General features: G+C 38.5%; 1 protein-coding gene across 6 annotated transcripts in view; it reads left to right on the top strand.

Annotated features, from left to right (window-relative positions):
• Positions 1 to 19867, top strand: part of ZFAND4 (zinc finger AN1-type containing 4) — an 83714-nt gene that overhangs the window by 56475 nt on the left and 7372 nt on the right. For 5 of the 6 annotated variants that reach the window (XM_036119929.2, XM_078077440.1, XM_078077443.1 and 2 more), the window contains 2 exons: positions 16461 to 17636; positions 18562 to 18616. In XM_036119929.2, the coding sequence (XP_035975822.1) occupies positions 16461 to 17636; positions 18562 to 18616 (1231 nt within the window). Of the gene's footprint in view, positions 1 to 16460; positions 17637 to 18539; positions 18617 to 19867 lie in introns of all 6 variants that reach the window. The other variant, XM_078077441.1, reaches the window with a different exon arrangement.

The raw sequence follows: 19867 nt of genomic DNA, 5'->3' as shown, positions 1-19867 counted from the left end.
AAATTTCTTTCTCCACAATCTAAATGTTTATGCATCTAATAACAGAACTTCAAAATATGCAAAGCAAAAGCTTCAAAGAGAAATCAGCAAACCCAGTTATTTTAGAAGAATTCTACATTCACACTCTCAAAAAATTGATAGAAAAGCTAGTGAATCAGAAAAGATCTAAGAAGACTTGAATAACACTATCAACCTACTTGTTCTGATTGACATTTACAGAATGCTCCACCTAAAAACAGCAGAATATACATTCTTGTTAAGTGCACGCAGAACATTTACTAAGATAAACCATATTGTTTGCTATCAGACAAGTCCCGATAAATTTGAAAAGATTGAAATCATACAAAAAGGGTCTCTTATTATAATGGGATAAAGCTAGGAATCCATAACAGATATTTGGGAAGTCCAATATTTTGGAAATAACACACTTCTAAGTAGTCGATGGGTGGAATAAATCCAAAGAAATTAAAAATCATTTTGCATGGAGCAAAAATATTCTGATAATGTGAATTACTTTTTTTAATATGAAATCATTCTTACATTCTTAGAATGAACCACTCTTGGTTGTGATGAATCTTCCTTTTTATATCTTTATGTTTCATTTGCTAATACTGTATTTAGGACTTTTATCAGGGAAATTGGTCTGTAATTTTTTCTAACATACAGCAAAATTGAAATAATTTTACAGTGAACACCCATTTATCTATCACCTAGATTTTATAATTTTTTAATTGTTTTTAGTTGTAAAATATACATAAAATTTAGTATCTTAATCATTTTTGAGTTTACATGTTGTTCAGTAATGTTAAGTACATTCATACTATTGCACAATCAATCTTTAGAACTTTTTCATCATGCAAAGTGAAACTCTGTACTCATTAAACAATTCCCTATTTCCCTGCTCCCCCTGCAGTCCCTGGCAACCACAATTCTGCTGTTTCTATAAACTTGACTCTCTAGATACCTTGTATAAAGTGGAATCATACAGTTTTATTTTTTTGTTTTTGTTTTTGTTTTGTGGATGACGTACTTCGTTTAGCCATGTGCTCAGAATTCATCCATGTTGTAGAATATGTCATAATTTCCATATTTTTAAGGTTGAGTAATATTCCATTTTGTGTGTGTGTGTGTGTGTATAACATTTTATTTACCCATGCATCTGTCGATGGAGACTCTACCTCTTGGCTGTTGTGAAGAATGCTGCTATCAACATGGGTATATAAATATCTCTTTGAGATCAATCCTTTGGATATATACCCAGAATTTCAAGATCCTATGGTAATTCTATTGTTAATTTTTTGAGGAATTGCCATATTGTTTTCTTTTTTTTGTAAAGATTTTATTTATTTGACAGAGACACAGCAAGAGAGGGAACACAAGCAGGGGGAGTGGGAGAGGGAGAAGCAGGCTTCCTGCCGAGCAGGGAGCCCGATGCGGGGCTTGATCCCAGGACCCTGGGACCATGACCTGAGCCAAAGGCAGACGCTTAACGACTGAGCCATCCTGGCGCCCTGCCATATTGTTTTCTACAGCAGTTGTATGTACCATCTTACAATCTACTGGTGATACACAAAGTTTCCAATTTTTCCACATCCTCACCAACACTTGCTTTTTTGTTATTTTTTAAAGAGTAGTCATCCTCATTGGTGTGAGGTGATATCTCATTGCAGGTTTGATTTGCATTTTTCTAAAGGTTAGTGATGTTGAGCATCTTTTCATGTGCTAGTTGACCACTTGTATATCTTCTTTGGAGAAATGTCTATTCAAGTCTGTGGCCCATTTTTGAATTCGGTTATTTGTTTTTGTCGTTGAGGTTTAAGAGTTCTTTAGAAATATATTCTGGATACTGAATTCTTAGGAGGTATGTGATTTGCAAATATTTTCTCCTATAGGTTGCCTTTTTGCTCTGACGGTAGTGTCCTTTGATACACCAAAATTTCAAATTTCTATGTAGTCCATTTTATCTGTTTTTACTTTTGTTGCCCATACTTTTTTGATTTCGTATCCAAAAAATCATTGCCAAATCCAATGTCATGAAGCTTTTCCTTCTGTTTTCTCCTAAAAGTTTTATAATTTTAGGTCTTACATTTAGATCTTTGGTACATTTTAGGTTAATTTTTGTATGTGGTGTAAGGTAAGACTCCCAACTTCATTCTTTTGAATGTGGGTATCCAATTTTCCCTCTTCCACTTGTTGAAGAAACAGTCTTTTCCCCATTGGGTGGTCTTGATACTTTGTTGAAAGTCATTTGACCACATATGTGAGGGTTTATTTCTGGGCTGTCTACTCTATTCCATTGGTCCATATGTCTGTCTTTATGCCAGTACCACACCTTTATTTTTTTATTGAAATATAATTGACATACAATATATCCTATTAATTTTAGGTGTACATCATAGTGATTCATTATTTTTATATATTATGAAATGATCCCCAGAATAAGTCTAGTTACCATCTGTCAATACACAAAGTTATTACAATATTATTAACTGTATTTCCTTTGCTGTACATTACATCACCATGACTTATTTCTTTTTTTTTTATAAAGATTTTTATTTATTTATTTGAGAGAGAGAGAATGAGAGAGAGCGAGTACATGAGAGGGGGGAGGGTCAGAGGGAGAAGCAGACTCCCCGCTGAGCAGGGAGCCCGATGCAGGACTCGATCCAGGGACTCCAGGATCATGACCTGAGCCGAAGGCAGTCGCCCAACCAACTGAGCCACCCAGGCGCCCCATGACTTATTTCTTTTATAACTGGAAGTTTGTGCCTCTTAATCCTCTTCATCTGTTTTGTCCCGCCCCCAACCCCTCATTCTGGTTTGTTTCCTGTATCTATGAGTTTGTCTCCATTTGTTTTTGTTTGTTTTGTTTTTTTCATTCCATGTATATGTGAAATCATACAGTATTTGTCTTTGTTTGACTTATTCCACTTAACATAATACCTTCAAGATCTATACATGTTGTCGCAAATGACAAGATTTTATTCTTTTTTTTTTGGCTAATATTTCATTGCGTATATATACCACATCTTTATCCATCTATCAGTGGACACTTAGGTTTCTTCCATATCTTAGCTATTGTAAATAATGTGACACTGAACATAGGAGCACACATAATCTCTTTCAATTGGTGTTTCTCTTTTCTTCAGGTCAATGCCCAGAAGTAGAATTTTGATATATTGTACGGTAATTCTATTTTTAATTTTTTAAAAAGATTTTATTTGCTTGAAAGAGAACATGAGTGGAGGGAGGGGCAGAGGAAGAGGGAGAGAGAATCCTCAAACAGCCCCCCTGCTGAGTGTAGAACCCAATGGGGGGCTTGATTCTAGGACCCTGAGATCATGACCTGAGCCAAAATCAAGAGTCAGACACTTAACCAACTGAGTCACACAGGCTCCCCTATTTTTAAGTTTTTGAGGAACCTCCATACTGTTTTCCAGAGTGGCTGTACCAGCTGGCATTCCTACCAAATGTATGAGGGTTCCTTTTTCTCTATATCCTTGCTAATACTTGTTGTTTTAATTTTTCTGGTAATAGCCAATTTGACAGATGTGAAGTGATAGCTCACTGTAGTTTGGATTTGCATTTCCCCAATAATTAGTGATATTGAACATCTTCTCATGTGCCTATTGGCCATCTGTATATCTTCTTTGGAAAAATGTCTATTCAAGTCCTCTGCCTATGTTTTAATCTGGTTGGTTGGTTGTTCGATATTAAGTTGTGTAAGTTCTTTACATATTTTGGATATTAACCCCTTATCAGATATATGATTTGCAAATATCTTTCCCCATTCAGCGGGTTGCCATTTTGTTTTGTTGTTGCTTTCCTTCACTGTGCAAAAGTTTTTTAGTTTGATGTAATCCCATTTGTTTACTTTAGCTTTTGTTGCCCTTGCCTAAGGAGACTGGCCCCCCAAAATATTACTAAGACCATCATCAAAGAGCTTATTGGCTATGTTTTCTTCTAGGAGTTTTATAGTTTCAGGTCATATATTCAAGTCTTTAATCCATATTGGATTTATTTATTTATTTTTAAAGATTTTATTTATTGTCAGAGAGAGAGAGAGAAAGAGAGAGCATAAGCAGGGGGAGAAGCAGGCTCCTCGCCCAGCAAGGAGCCCTGTGTGGGACTCGATCCCAGGACCCTGGGATCATGACTGAGCTGAAGGCAGACACTTAACTGACTGAGCCACCCAGGCGTCCCCATTTTGAATTTATTTTTGTATATGGTAAAGGTACTGGTTTCTTTTCATTCTTTTGAGTACCACACTCTTTTGATTACTGTTGCTTTGAAATAAGTTTGAAATCAGGAGGTAAGAAACCTACAATTTTGTTCTTCTTTGTTAAGATTGTTTTGGCTGGGGGCGCCTGGGTGGCTCAGTCATTAAGCGTCTGCCTTCGGCTCAGGTCATGATCCTGGGGTGCTGAAATCGAGCCCTGCGTCGGGCTCCCCGCTCAGCGGGAAGCCTGCTTCTCCTCTCCCACTCCCCCTGCTTGTGCTCCCTCTCTTGCTCTCTCTCTCTGTCAAGTAAATAAAATCTTTAAAAAAAAAAAAATATTGTTTTGGCTATTTGGAGTTCCCTGAGGTTCCATATGAGTTTTAGGATGGATTATTCTATTTTTGAAGAAAATGTAATTGAGATTTTGATAGAGATTACATTAAATCTTTATATTACTTTTTTTTAAATTTTATTATGTTATGTTAGTCATCATCCAATACATCATTAGTTTTTGATGTAGTGATCCACGATTCATTGTTTTCATATAACACCCAGTGCTCCATGCAGTATGTGCTCTCCTTAATACCCATCACGGCGGGGGCGCCTGGGTGGCTCAGTCGGTTAAGCGTCTGCCTTCAGCTCAGGTCGTGATCCCAGGGTGCTGGGATCGAGCCTCGCATCGGGCTCCCTGCTCAGCTGGGAGCCTGCTTGTCCCTCACTCACTCCCCCTGCTGGTGTTCCCTCTGTCGCTGTGTCTCTCTCTGTCAAATAAATAAATAAAATCTTTAAAAAAAAAAAATACCCATCACGAGGCTAGCCCATCCCCCCACCCTCCTCCCCTCTAAAACCCTCAGTTTGTTTCTCAGAGTCCATAGTCTCTCATGGTTCATCTCTCCCTCCGATTTCCCCCCCCTTCATATTTCCCTTCCTTCTCCTAATGTCCTCCATGCTATTACTTATGTTCCACAAATAAGTGAAACCGTATGATAATTGAACTTCTCTGCTTGACTTATTTCACTTAGCATAATCTCCTCCAGTCCCAACTATGTTGATGTAAAAGTTGGGTATTCATCCTTTCTGATGGCTGAGCAATATTCTATTGTATATATGGACCACATCTTCTTTATCCATTCATCTGTTGAAGGGCATCTCAGCTCTTTCCACAGTTTGGCTATTGCGGACATTGCTGCTATGAACATTGGGGTGCATATGGCCCTTCTTTTCACTACATCTGTGTCTTTGGGGTAAATACCCAGCAGTGCAATTGCTAGGTCATAGGGTAGCTCTATTTTTTAATTTTTGAGGCACCTCTACACTGTTTTCCAAAGTGGCTGTACCAACTTGCATTCCCACCAACAGTGTAAGAGGGTTCCCCTTTCTCCACAACCTCTCCAACATTTGTTGTTTCTTGCCTTATCAATTTTTGCCATTCTAACTGATTTTGATTTTGATTTCCCTGATGACTAATGATGATGAACATTTTTTCATGTGTCTGTTAGCCATTTGTATGTCTTCTTTGGAGAAGTGTCTGTTCGTGTCTTCTGCCCATTTTTTGACTTGATTATTTGTTTTTTGGGTGTTGAGTTTGAGAAGTTCTTTATAGATCTTGGATACCAGCCCTTTATCTGTAGTGTCATTTGCAAATATCTTCTCCCGTTCTGTGAGTTGCCTCTTTGTTTTGTTGACTGTTTCCTTTGCTGTGCAGAAGCTTTTTATCTTTTTTTTAAAAAAATTATTTATTTATTTGACACAGAGAGAGACATAGCGAGAGAGGGAACACAAGCAGGGAGAGTGGGAGAGGGAGAAGCAGGCCTCCTGCGGAGCAGGGAGCCCGATGTAGGGCTCGATCCCAGGATCCCAGGATCATGACCTGAGCTGAAGGCAGACGCTTAATGACTGAGCCACCCAGGCGCTCCAGAAGCTTTTTATCTTGATGAAGTCCCAAAAGTTCATTTTTGCTTTTGTTTCACTAGCCTTTGGAGATGTATCTTGAAAGAAGTTGCTGTAGGCAATGTCAAAGAGGTTACTGCCTATGTTCTCCTCTACGATTTTGATGGATTCCTGTCTCACATTGAGGTCTTTCATCCACTTTGAGTTTATCTTTGTGTATGGTGTTAGAGAATGGTTGAGTTTCATTCTTCTGTATATAGCCGTCCAATTTTCCCAGCACCATTTATTGAAGAGACTCTGTTTTTTCCATTGCATATTTTTTCCTGCTTTGGCAAAGATTATTTGACCATAGAGTTGAGGATCCATATCTGGGTTCTCTATTCTGTTCCATTGGTCTATATGTCTGTTTTTGTGCCAGTACCATGCTGTCTTGGTGATCACAGCTTTGTAATATAGCTTGAAATCTGGCAACGTGATGCCCCCAGCTTTGTTTTTCAACATTTCCTTGGTGATTCGGGGTCTTTTCTGATTCCATACAAATTTTAGGGTTGTTTGTTCCAGCACTTTGAAAAATGTCATTGGAATTTTGATCGGGATGGCATTGAAGGTATAGATTGCTGTGGGTAGCGTAGACATTTTAACAATGTTTATTCTTCCGATCCACGAACAGGGAATGTTTTTCCATTTTTTTGTGTCATCTTCAATTTCTTTCATGAGTGTTCTGTAGTTCCTAGAGTATAGATCCTTTACCTCTTTGGTTAGGTTTATTCCGAGGTATCTTATGGTTTTTGGTTATATTGTAAATGGAATCGTTTCTCTAATTTCTCTTTCTACAGTTGCATTGTTAGTGTATAAGAAAGCAACTGATTTCTGTGCATTTTGTATCCTGCCACATTACTGAATTACTGTATGAGTTCTAATAATTTGGGGGTGGAGTCTTTTGGATTTTCCGCATAAAGTATCATGTCATCTGCAAAGAGAGAGTGAGTTTGACTTTTTCTTTGCCAGTTTGAATACCTTTGATTTCTTTTTGTTGTCTGATTGCTGTTGGTAGGACTTCTAGTACTATGTTGAACAATAGTGGCAAAAGTGGGCATCCTAGATGTGTTCCTGATCTTAAGGAAAAGGCTCTCAGCTTTTCCTCATTGAGGATGATATTTGCTGTGGGTTTTTCATAAATGGATTTTATGAACTTGAGGAATGTTTGCTCTATTGCTATACTCTGAAGAATTTTAATCAGAAAAGGATGCTGTATTTTGTCAAATGCTTTTTCTGCATCAATTGAGAGGACCATATGGTTCTTCTCTGTCCTCTTATTAATGTGTTCTATCACATTGATTGATTTGCGAATGTTGAACCACCGTTGCATCCCAGGGATAGATCCCACTTGGTCGTGATGGATGATCCTTTTAATGTATTGTTGGATCCAGTTAGCTAGGATTTTGTTGAGGATTTTGGAATCCATATTCCTCAGGGATATCGGTCTGAAATTCTCCTTTTTGATGGGGTCTTTGCCTGGTTTCGGGTTTAAGGTAATGCTAGCCTCATAGAATGAGCCTGGAAGCTTTCCTTCTGTTTCTATTTTTTGAAACAGCTTTAGGAGAATAGGTATTATTTCTTCTTTGAATGTTTGGTAGAATTCCCCCGGGGGGGAAGTCCAGGCCCTGGACTCTCGTTTTTTGGGAGGTTTTTGATAACTGCGTCAACCTCGTTACTGGTTATTGGCCTATTCGGGTTGTCAGTTTCTTCCTGTTTCAGTCTTGGGAGTTTATAGATTTCCAGGAAGGCATCCATTTCATCCAGGTTGCTCAGTTTATTGGCATATAGTTGTTGATAATAATTTCTAATAATTGTTTCTATTTCCTTGGTGTTAGTCGTGATCTCTCCCCTTTCATTCATAATTTTATTAATTAGGGTCCTTTCTCTTTTCTTTTGGATAAGTCTGGCCAGTGGTTTATCGATCTTATTAATTCTTTCAAAGAACCAGCTTCTAATTTCATTGATCTGATCTACTGTGTTTCTGGTTTCTAATTCATTGATCTCTGCTCTAATTTTAATTATTTCTCTTCTAATGCATGGCTTAGGCATCGTTTGTTGCTTTTTCTCTAGTTCTTTAAGGTGTAGAGTTAGTTGGTGAATTCGGGATTTTTCTATTTTTTTGAGTGAGGCTTGGATGGCTATGTATTTCCCCCTTAAGATCGCCTTTGCAGTATCCCATAGGTTTTGGACCAATGTGTTTTCATTCTTATTGGTTTCCATGAATTGTTTAAGTTCTTCTTTAATTTCCTGGTTGACCCAAACATTCTTGAGCAGAGTGGTCTTTAGCTTCCAAGTGTTTGAATTCCTTCCAGATTTTTTCTTGTGATTGAGTTCCAGTTTTAAAGCGTTATGGTCTGAGAATATGCAGGTAATAACCTCAATCTTTTGGTATCGGTTGAGACCTGATTTGTGACCCGGTATGTGATCTATTCTGGAGAAAGTTCCATGTGTGCTCAAGAAGAATGAGTATTCTGTTGTTTTGGGGTGGAATGTTCTGTATATATCTATGAGGTCCAGCTGGTCCAGTATGTCATTCAAAGCTCTTGTTTCCTTGTTGATTTTCTGCTTAGATGATCTGTCCATTGCTGAGAGTGGAGTATTGAGGTCTCCTACAATTAACGTATTGTTATCAATATGCCTATTTTGGTTAACAGTTGGCTTATGTAGGTGGCTGCTCCCATGTTGGGGGTGTAGATATTTACAATTATTAGATCTTCTTGTTGGATAGACCCTTTAAGAATGATATAGTGTCCTTCTGTGTCTCTAACTACAATCTTTAGTTTAAAATCTAATTTGATATAAGAATTGCTACCCCAGCTTTCTTTTGAGGTCCACTGGCATGGAAGATGGATCTCCATCCCTTCACTTTCAGTCTGGATGTGTCTTTAGGTTCAAAATGAGTCTCCTATAGACAGCATATGGATGGGTCCTGTCTTTTTATCCAATCTGCAGTGCTGTGCCATTTAATGGGAGCATTTAGGCCATTCACGTTGAGAGTGATTATTGAAAGATACGAATTTATTGTCATCATGTTGCCTGTAAAGACCTTGTTTTTATAGATTGTCCCTGTAAATTTCTGTTGTATATCACTCTTGGGGTCTTTCTCCTTTTATAGAACCCCCCTTAATATTCTTGCAGGGTTGGCTTAGTGATCACACATTCTTTCAGTTTCTGCCTGTCTTGGAAGCTCTGCATCTCTCCATCCATTCTAAATGACAGTCTTGCCGGATAAAGTATTCTTGGCTGCATGTTCTTCTCGTTTAGTACCCTGAATATGTCTTGCCAGCCCTTTCTGGCTTGCCAGGTCTCTGTGGATAGGTCTGACGTTGTTCTGATGTTCCTCCCTCTGTACGTAAGGAATCTCTTCCCCCTAACTGCCCTTAAGATGGTTTCCTTGGGGCGCCTGGGTGGCTCAGTTGGTTAAGCAACTGCCTTCGGCTCAGGTCATGATCCTGGAGTCCCGGGATCGAGTCCCACATCGGGCTCCCTGCTCAGCAGGGGGTCTGCTTCTCCCTGTGCCCTCTTCCCTCTCATGCTCTCTGTCTCTCATTCTCTCTCTCTCAAATAAATAAATAAAATCTTTAAAAAAAAAAAAAAAAAAAAGATGGTTTCCTTGGTTCTAAGATTTGCAAGTTTTACTATTACATGCCAGAGCATTGGCCTGTTTTCCTTGATCTTGGGAGGGGTCCTCTGTGCCTCTAGGACACGAATGTTTGTTTCATTCCCCAGATTAGGGAAGTTCTCAGCTACAATTTGCTCAAATATATCTTCTAGTCCTCTCTCTCTCTCCACTCTCTCCGAGATTCCAATAATTCTGACATTGGAAAGTTTCATAGTGTCACTTATTTCTCTGATTCTATTTTCGTGGATTCTGAATTGTTTTTCCCTGGCTTCCTCTTTTCCCTTTTTTCTATTAATTGGTCTTCCAGGTCACTAATTTGTTCTTCTGCCTTGCTTATCCTAGCTGTTAGATTATCTAGATTGGATTGGATCTCATTGATGGCATTTTTAAGTTCTGCCAATTCAGCTTTCATTTCTGCCCTTAGAGACTCTATGTTGCCATTAATTGATTTCTCCATTCTAGCTATTGTCTTCACAATTGCTAGCCTGAATTCCATCTCTGACATCTTGGTTATATCTGAATCCATTTGTAAATCTGGGGCATAAGTCATAGTCTCTGAGTCTTTCCTATTTTTGGGGTTCCTCCTCCTAGTCATTCTGTTGAGGAGTGGTTGAGGGAATGTATAGAATCCAAATTATTGACCACAACCCAAGCAAGATGCACCTATTTTATAGGGACCTTAGGGTTGCTGGCCTCTTGTTTTCCCAGCCTTCTTCTTGGGGAGGGGCCTGCCACACTGTCAGTCAGGCAACCCTGTTTGGTCAGAGTTGCCCTGCCCCCTGTGGTGGGGATGGGCTCAGTGAAAACCGGTTTTTTGGGGCTTTTCTTCTGGTGGCTTTCCCTGGCGGCTTTCCCTGTCTTTTCTGGGAGTCAGAGCAGAACAGACCGTTTCCAACCCTCTGCCTCAGAGCAGAGAGATCACAGTCTGTTCTTCAGTGAGCTCTCCAGGCCACACTCTCCGTTTCTGTCTGTGCTGCTATAAACTGCAGTGTCCTGGGTTGTGCGCCCCTCCGCAGCGCTCCTAGTCCTTGCCTCCAGGTTGGGGCACATCTCTGCCCTTTGTGCTTCTAAAACCGCCAGCTGCCCCCAGTTTGCATGCGCTGCCCACCGCTCGGGTTTCAGTCTGGGGGGCTGCCCTAATGTCCTTTCCCCGCCACCACTGGTCTGTGAGTCTGTGCCCCGTCCCCATCACTGGAGGCTATCGCTCACGTGCGGTGTAGGATCCCCATGGCCAGGTTCCCTCCCCCTTCCGTTTATCCTCCGATATCTGCCTGCTCCCCGCTTTGGACCTCGAAACCAACCGCCTGCAATATCCTGTTTGTAGAGATCTAGATCTATCATCTTACATCTCAGGCTGATTTCGTGGGTGTTCAGAGTGGTCTGGTAGATATACAGCTCAATTCTGGGGACCAGTTGGAATAGGGTCCCTTACTCCTCATCTTTTCAAAATCCCCCTTTATATTTTGACTCATGGCTTATTTAGAAGTGGCCTCCTTAGTTTCCAAACATGTGGAATATTTATACCTTTTTGTTATTGATTTGTAGTTTAATTTCACTGTGGTCAGAGAACATACTCTTAATGATTTCAAGCCTTTGAAATTAATTAAGGTTTGATTTGTGACAAAGCATATTGGTAAATGCTACTTGTGCACTTGAAAAGGGTGTGTAATGAATCACTATATGTAATATTCTGTATGTATTAGTTAGATCAAGTTTATTGTGTTGTTCAGATCTTTTGTATCCTTTCTGATTTTTTTTGTAGGGGGTCTGTTTTCTGTCCATTTTTGAGAGAGTGTTTATTTAAAAAGTCTCCCTATTTTGTTACAGATTTGTGTTTCTCCTTTTAGATGTTTATTTTTATTTTACATTTTTTAAAAAGATATTATTTATTTATTTGACAGAGGGACACAGTGAGAGAGGGAACACAAGTTGGGGAGAGGGAGAAGCAGACTTTCCACTGAGCAGGGAGCCTGATGTGGGGCTGATCCCAGGAACCCAGGATCATGACCTGAGCTGAAGGCAGACGCTTAACGACTGAGCCACCCAGGCGCCCCTATTTTATATATTTTGAAATTGTCATTTGATCTACTACAGATTTGTGTGATATCTAAGGAATTGTAGTATCTGTCTTGTAGTTTAACATTTGTATTATTATAAAATGTTTTTCTTTATCTCTAGTAATGCACTTGTCCTAAAATCTACTTTGTCTACTATTAACATAGCTATGCTAGCTTTCTTTTGCTTTGTGTTTCTATTGTATATTCTTTCTGTCCTTCTACTTTCAATCTCTTTATGTCCCTATATTTAGGATTTGTCTCTTCTAACTGGTATATTGTTGGCTTTATTATTTTATTTTATTTTTTAATTGAAATATAGTTGACACACAATGTGTTATCTTTTAAATCTAAACTGACAAACTTAAGTCTTTTATTTTACTTAAATTCAGTGTAATTACTGATATATTTGGATTTTTATCATCTTTCTTTTCTGTTTAACCAGCTGTTTTATGTTGCTTTTTCTCTCCTTCTTGCCCTTTTTTTGGATTAGTCTATTTTTCCCTTATTTGGTTTTTGTTCTGCATTACTTTGTTGGTTATGCATCCTTACGCTGGTTTTTCAGGCGATTACCCTGGAGATTATAATGTGCATCCTTAACTACTAAAGTCCAATAAAAATGATGTTTACCACTTTCCTGTTAATGACAGAATTCTAGAACTCTAACCCCACTTATATATCCAAACATCTTTTGTGTCATTGTTGTCATACATTTTAATTTTACGAAATTTTTGAACCTCTCCAATTGTTTTATATTGCCAATATTTTTATTTATATTTACCCACATATTAACCTTTTCTGTTGCTCTTTATTCTTTTCTGCAATTATGTGCTTTCCTTCAAGGATTATTTTCCTTCTATCTGAATCATTTCTTTTAGTATTTCTTTTCATTTAGGGTTTCTAATAATGGATTCTTTCAGCATTCATCAGAAAACCTATTTATTTTACCTTTTGTATTTTGAGAAATGTTCAGTCTTTCAGAAATGTTATAGGACTAGTACAGTGGACACCCATGTACACTGTACCTTGACTCACCAATTAACATTTTTACATGTTTGCTTTCTCTCCTTGTTTTTTTACCTGATCCGTTTGGGAGTTAGTTGCAGATATCATTTACCTCTAAATACTTCATTTTGCATTTATCTCTTAAGAACAAGGGTCTTCTCCTGCATAACCACAACTCAGTTATCATACATATGATTTATCATTGATACACATTCTGTCAGCTATATTCATATTTCTCTATGTCCCAGTAATGTACTTGATTTTATTTTGTTTTGATTTTTGCTGTTTTCAATCTGGGATCCAATCAAGAATCATGCATTGCATCTAGTTGTAATGTTTTCTTGGTCTCCTTTTATACAGAACTGTTTCTAGCTATGAAAGTCCTAGATGACATCTTCCATTAAGAGGCTATTTCATCTACATTGAAAATCTGTTGTTTAGTGTAGCCACCTTCATTAAGTATTCTAGTTAGATCTTCTGGAGAACTGGCTGCAGCTTTTACATCACCACTGTGGCTTCACCTTGCACTTTTATGTTATGGAGACAGCTTCTTCTTTAAACCTCTGCTAATTTCAGACTTTTCTTCTGCAGCTTCCTTACCTCTCAACCATCATAGAATTGAAGAGAGTTAGGGCCTTGCTCTGGATTAGGCTTTGGCTTAAGAGAATGTTGTGGCTGGTTTGATCTTCCATCCAGACTACTAAAACTTTCTCCCGTTTCTACAATAAGGCTGTTTCACTTTTCTTGTCATTTGTGAGTTCACTGGAATAGCACTTTTCATTTCCTTTAAGAACTTTTTCTTTACATTTACAACCTGGCTATTTGGTGCAGGAGGTCTAGCTTTCAGCCCGTTTCAGCTTTTGACATACCTTCCTCCTTAAGCTTAATCATTTCTAGCTTTTGATTCAAAGTGAGAGATGCACGACTATTTCTTTCACTTGAACACTTAAAGGCTATTGTAGGTCCAATTTCAGTATTGTTGTTTCTCAGGGAATAGGGAGGCCCAAGGAGAGGAAGAGAGTCGGGGGGATGGTCTGTTGGTGGAGCAGTCAGAACACATACAACATTTATCAATAAAGTTTGCCATTTTATATGGGTGGGGTTCATGACACCCTAAAACAATTACAGTAACATCCAAGATCACTGATCACAGATCACCATAGTAAATATAATAATGAAAAAATTTGAAATATCGTGAGAATGCTCAAAATGTGACACAGACATAAAGTGAGCAAATGCTGTTGGAAAAATGGCTTTGATAGGCTTCCTTGACGCAGGGTGGCCACAAACCTGCAATTTGTGAAGAATACAGTATCTGCGAAGTTCATCAAAGCCAGGTATAATAAAATGAGGCATGCCTGTAATTTTTATTTAACCAAAGGAATATTAACAGTTGTGTGTAGACAAAAGTGAGGATTTTGTATGGCAAAGTAAGTTTCTTATTTCAAGAGCACCTTCTTTTCTTGGTATAGTGAAATGCAGTTTTTTTAATCAATAATACTCTTTCATTGGAAGGTTGGGTTGTTGTGTTTTCTGATTTGGTGACTCCCTTTTGTGTCAGTGGATGCTTACTTTTATTTTCTTGCTGCCTTCTTTACCTTCACTATCAAGTCTCAATGGAGAACTTTCAGTTTACCCCTTCTTTCCCCAGAAGTCGTGTCTTCTTGAAGCTATCTCCTTAGGTCCTGAACAGTTTCAAGTCACTTGCTTTTGGTTTCCTAGTAGCTTGTGTTTTAATATCCTAGATCTTGGGATGCCTGGGTGGCTCAGTTGGTTAAGCATCTGCCTTTGGCTCAGGTCATGATCCCGGGGTCCTGGGATCGAGTCCCATGTTGGGCTCCTTGCTCAACGGGGAGTCTGCTTTCCCTCTGCCTGCTGCTCCCCCTGTTTGTGCTCTCTGTCTCTCTGACAAATAAATAAATCTGAATATCCTATATCTTAAACCTCTTTTCAGTATTTTCATAATCAAGTGGGATTTTCTCCTTTAAGGGTTTATTTTATCTTTGTTCCATCAGCCCTTGATTATCCACACCTTTCTTTTTCTTCCTTTCTTCTTTTCCTTCCTCTTGCCCTCTCTTTCCCTCCCTCTTTTCTCCCTTCCTCCCTCCCTCTCTGTCTTACTCCCTTCCTTCCTTCCTCTCTGGCTCAACACTTTTTCTTGTCTCTCACCACAGGCATAAGCTTTGCAGATGAGTCTCCTAGATTTGGGTATTTTTCTCCTTATAGGTAACTTGAAGTTAATTTTATCTGTCCCCTGGTTTTGATGAAGGCATGAGTTATGGGTCATTTTATTTGCTTATTTGCTTGTTGATTTGTATGGTTTTTTGGAGGATGCATGGAGAAATTCAGATTTAGGCAACCACTGTTAAGCTCTACGGCCCAGAAGTCATCACCTCCATTTTTGAAGAATACTTTTGTTGAGTAGAGAATTGCAGTTTGACATGACAATGGCCCTAGGATAAAAGCAGCTACAGGAGCTAGCATATCTTTCCAAGGTTCTTTCTTTGCAGTTTTAGCTCCTCTACTTCTTGCCTCAACTGGTGTCCACTAAATTATCTGGCTTTTCTTATATTTCTAGGTTGGGAGTGTTGTTTAGGTCATCAGGTGTTCCACCCCATCCTGATGCACATTTCAGCCAATATCTTGAGGCTTCATATCCTTAATTTTTAAATTTATCCATGACATCATGAATTGTCATAATACTTTTATTAAAACTTAGTGTATTAAGGACCCCTAGACCACTCCCCAATTTGATGATTTGCTAGGAAGACTCACAGTACCAGCATATAGTTGCATTCATGGCTAAGATTTATTGCAGCAAAAATGGTATGAAGTAAAATCATCAAAGGGAAAAGGCTCATGGCTCAGGTCCAGAGGAAACCAAGCACAAGCTTCCCAGAATCCTTTCCCAGAAGAGTCTCATGGACATGCTTTATTCCTCTTTCAATGAGTTGTGTCAGCACAACTATGGAATATTGTCTACCAGGGAAGTGTTTTAGAGACTCTGTGCCCAGGGATTTTATCAGGGGCCATTGATGTAGACACCCTCTGCCTAGCATGTACCAAAATTCCAGACTCCCAGAAGGAAAGCTGGTATTTAGCATAAACCATATTGCTTATACAAACAGATTAGGCACTTTTCAGTTAGGGTGGTGGGAACCCTCTTGAAATACAAGTTCCCAGAAGCTAGCCAAGGGCCAACCTTGCAAGCAGGCCTTTGCAAGGATAGCAGTTTAGGCCTGTTAACTCTTTTCTGTAGTACCTATGTAGTCAACATTTACTCATCTTACTAGGAAAAATTGCTGGCGATCTAAAATAGGTCAGCAATATCATATCTCCTATAATCAGTGAGTTTTCTTCTCAGCAAAACTCTGACAAATAATCAGTAGTGAGGAAGATAAATAAAACAAAATTTATCTTTTTTAACATTCTCAGGAAATCATCCTCAATGGAGAAAGAGAGCAAAATTCTTCTCAGTCATAAGCTTAAGATTTTAATCTTTTAAGATATTTTTAATTGAGGTTATCAAAATGCCAGTGTTGCAGTAAATAACATTTTCTTCCTTCATTAATTTTTGTTAATAGGTAGACAAAATGACTGTAAGAAATTATGTATTCACTCTTTTTTTTAGCCTAAGAAAGCTGTCAAGGTAAAACCTCGTCCACCTATAGCTCCTCGACCTTCTAGTAGTTCTACGGCAGCTGCTCGCCACAGATTGTTAAGGGTTCTCCCCCACATTGGGCAGTCATGTTTACCTTCTCCTGAGAATGCATATCTACCTGAAACTTCCAGCAATGCAGTTTCAAGTTTGGCAACTCTGCCCCCTGCTGATAGACCCGTGTCATCTATCGCTAGCGATTTTCTTAAGGAAGATTATAACTGGGAGAGTAACACACTGTCTCATTCCAATAGTAGCATCAAACTACCACCTCAGATACCCCATATGGAGTTGGAAAATGACAAAGAGCTTGCTGATTCTGTTCTCCATCTTGGATCATCCCTGCCTAGGCGGACAAAACACTTTTCAGGAAATTTGTCATCTAATAATGAAGATGACACTGTTTTATTTTCAACTTCAGAAGAATGTGTAACTGAAGAATCACTTCTACCTGAAGTGGGTTCATTTGCTACATTTACAGAAGGAAACACTGATGAACAGAGCAGTGGCTTAGAAGTCACACCGAAGGTGAATTCAGAGTTCTTACTCACTAATGATGACAAAGGGTTGAAAGCTGCAGAGCAGCATCTTAAACATGTTGCAAGAATGTTGAGTGGTGAATCGGTAGAAACTACAGTTCTCAACCACCGTGACTTAAGTCCTCACAAGAATAGACTCTTGTCACCTCTTCGCTGTTCTACACCAGGGTCGCTCCATAATTCTCTGGTGAAATCACAGAGGCAGTCCAAATGTTTTGAGTCTGGGAATCTCCAGTCTCCTGCATCACAAAATGTGCTTCGGTCATTGGATGTTCGAAATATAACTGATTCTTCTTTCTCTAGGACTACTCGCTTTCGAGCTGTTAAAGTTGATTCACCCAGGAAAAGATCTGATATTATTTCTAAAGTTGAGGCTCGGGATATTACAGAAATGGCTAACAAGGCTTCCAAAGAGCCTGTTGGTTGTGTAAATAATATAGGTTTTCTTGCTTCGCTGGCCCGGAGTGCAAGCAGAGGTAGCTTACAGAGCACACATGGAGCAGGCAGGCTTCGGACCTCTGGAATCGGGCTGTCTACAAGCCTCCAGCATTTTCAGGAGGAAAACCTTAGGAAAAATTCTCCCCAGTTAGAACCTACAGATTTTTTTCTAGTAAGTATTTGCCTTTCAGTATGCTCTACTAGTTATCCTTAGACTCATTCAACATATTTAAAATTTGTTTTTTTGTTTACATAAGTAAGGAGGCCTAAGGTTGAATTCTTTTCATAAGTTTCTCATAAAATGTTTATCTAGTTTGTAGAAAATATTTCTGACAGTTGAATTTTAAATAATGTTTTAGTCCTAAATTGAGAACTGTAATTTGAAAATAATTTTGTGCAATTTATGACATATTTTTAATGCTGAATTTATTTTTTTAAAGATTTTATTTATTTGACAGAGAGACACAGCCAGAGAGGGAACACAAGCAGGGGGAGTGGGAGAGGGAGAAGAAGCCTCCCGCGGAGCAGGGAGCCTGATGCGGGGCTTGATCCCAGGACCCTGGGATCATGACCTGAGCCAAAGGCAGACGCTTAATGACTGAGCCACCCAGGCACCCCAATGCTGAATATTTTTATTAATTTTTCCCAAATAAGAACTTTTATTTATACCATAAAATTTCATTCTCTTAAGGAAAAATAATAAGTAAAATATTGCTGGATGTGAGAAACAGATTCCAAGTTAATTTAATTAAAAATTTAATTAAATGAAAGCCCAACAGCATTTCCATAATAAAATACAACCATAATAGTTTCTTAACTATAGGGAACAAACTGAGGGTTGCTGGAGGGGGAGATGGGTTGGGGGATGGGGTAATTGAGTGATGGGCATTAAGAAGGGCACTTGATGTAATGAGCACTGGGTGTTATATGTAACTGATGAATCACTAAATTCTACCCCTGAAACTAATAATACACTATATGTAAACTAACTTGAATTTAAATAAAATACTAAAAGGTACAAGTATTTCATGTTCAGTGATCTTTTCTTCTGTTCTTCATTAACTTACCTCTGTAGATGTTTTGTGTTTTAATTATAGTCTGCCCGTGGTATTGGAATGAATGGAAATAACACAGCAGCAGGGAGAAGAGTAGGTAAGCTGCCAATAATTTTGAAAATATAAGCCTAACAATCATTTCGTTATGCATACTGTATTTTCAGAGAGAAAAGAAGAACATTCTTTGTGGTATGTATGGAGTAAATTCTCCCTAAACTTTGTTCCACTTAGAAAATGATTATGAGAACTGACTGTAGGACATATTTGAAGAATAAAACTAAAATTGAAATTGAGGTCTCTGTTGCCTTGGGAAAAGATATGGTCTATGTAAAAAGACAAGAAGAATGAAGAATTAACATGTAATTTCCAATCCTCTCAGTCACTGGCCACTCTACAGCCAAGCTGGGCTGCTGGGTGGGTTTTGTGAAAGTATCCTAGAGAGGTGTTTCTTAATATCATGATCCAGTATCAAGGATGGTAGTAAGAGCTCCTTTTGATGAACCAATTATTTCTGGATAAAAGGAAAGGGCTGTCCTTGAACCAGCCCTTTCCAAAGCTCAGTAGCAGAAGTGGCTATAACATTACTACTCCCTTCTTCCAGGAACACCTTAAAAGTGCACTGGCCGGTCCTTGTTTCCAGGGCAGCCATTATTATCTCTTCTTTTGTGGTTTAATACCCAGACTAGGGATGGGAACTCATTACCAAAGATGTACCACCTTTGTAGCCCCGGAGTTCTCAAGGATACTTTATAAAAGTATATAAAACGGATGTGACAACCAATATAATGTATATTATGGTTATCATATGAGTTTTATGCCTTTAAAGAGATACTTAGGGTTTATTTTTCACTGCTATGTAAGGCCCAAAGTTTTAAAGTCTTAATATATCTACTTTTTTTCAGTTTTGAATTGTGGTAAAATATACATAACATAAAATTTACTGTCTTAACCATTTTTAAGCATATAACTCAGTGGCATTAAGTACATTCACATTGTTGGATGGTCCATCTCCAGAACTCTTTTTATCTTGAAAAACTTGAAACTCTGTATCCATTAAACCCTAACTCCTCATTCACCTGCCTCACCCCAGCCTCTAGTAGCCACCATTCTACTTTCTGTCTCAGTAATTTTAAATACTCTAAGTATCTCATATAAGTGGAATCATACAGCATTTGTCTTTTTCTGTCTGGCTTACTTCATTTAGCAAGGTTCATCTGTGTTGTAGTGTATGTTAAAATTTCCATACATTTTAAGGCTGAATAATATTCCATTGTGTGTATATACAGCATCTTGCTTATCCATGTATCTCTGGATGGAGACCTGTGCTGTTTCCACATTTTAGCTCTTA

The sequence above is a fragment of the Halichoerus grypus genome, chromosome 7 (assembly GCF_964656455.1).
Source record: "Halichoerus grypus chromosome 7, mHalGry1.hap1.1, whole genome shotgun sequence".
In the NCBI taxonomy this organism is placed as follows: Eukaryota; Metazoa; Chordata; class Mammalia; order Carnivora; family Phocidae; genus Halichoerus; species Halichoerus grypus.
The sequence above is the reverse complement of the archived record's forward strand: the minus strand, read 5'-3'. Positions and strand labels throughout refer to the sequence as shown.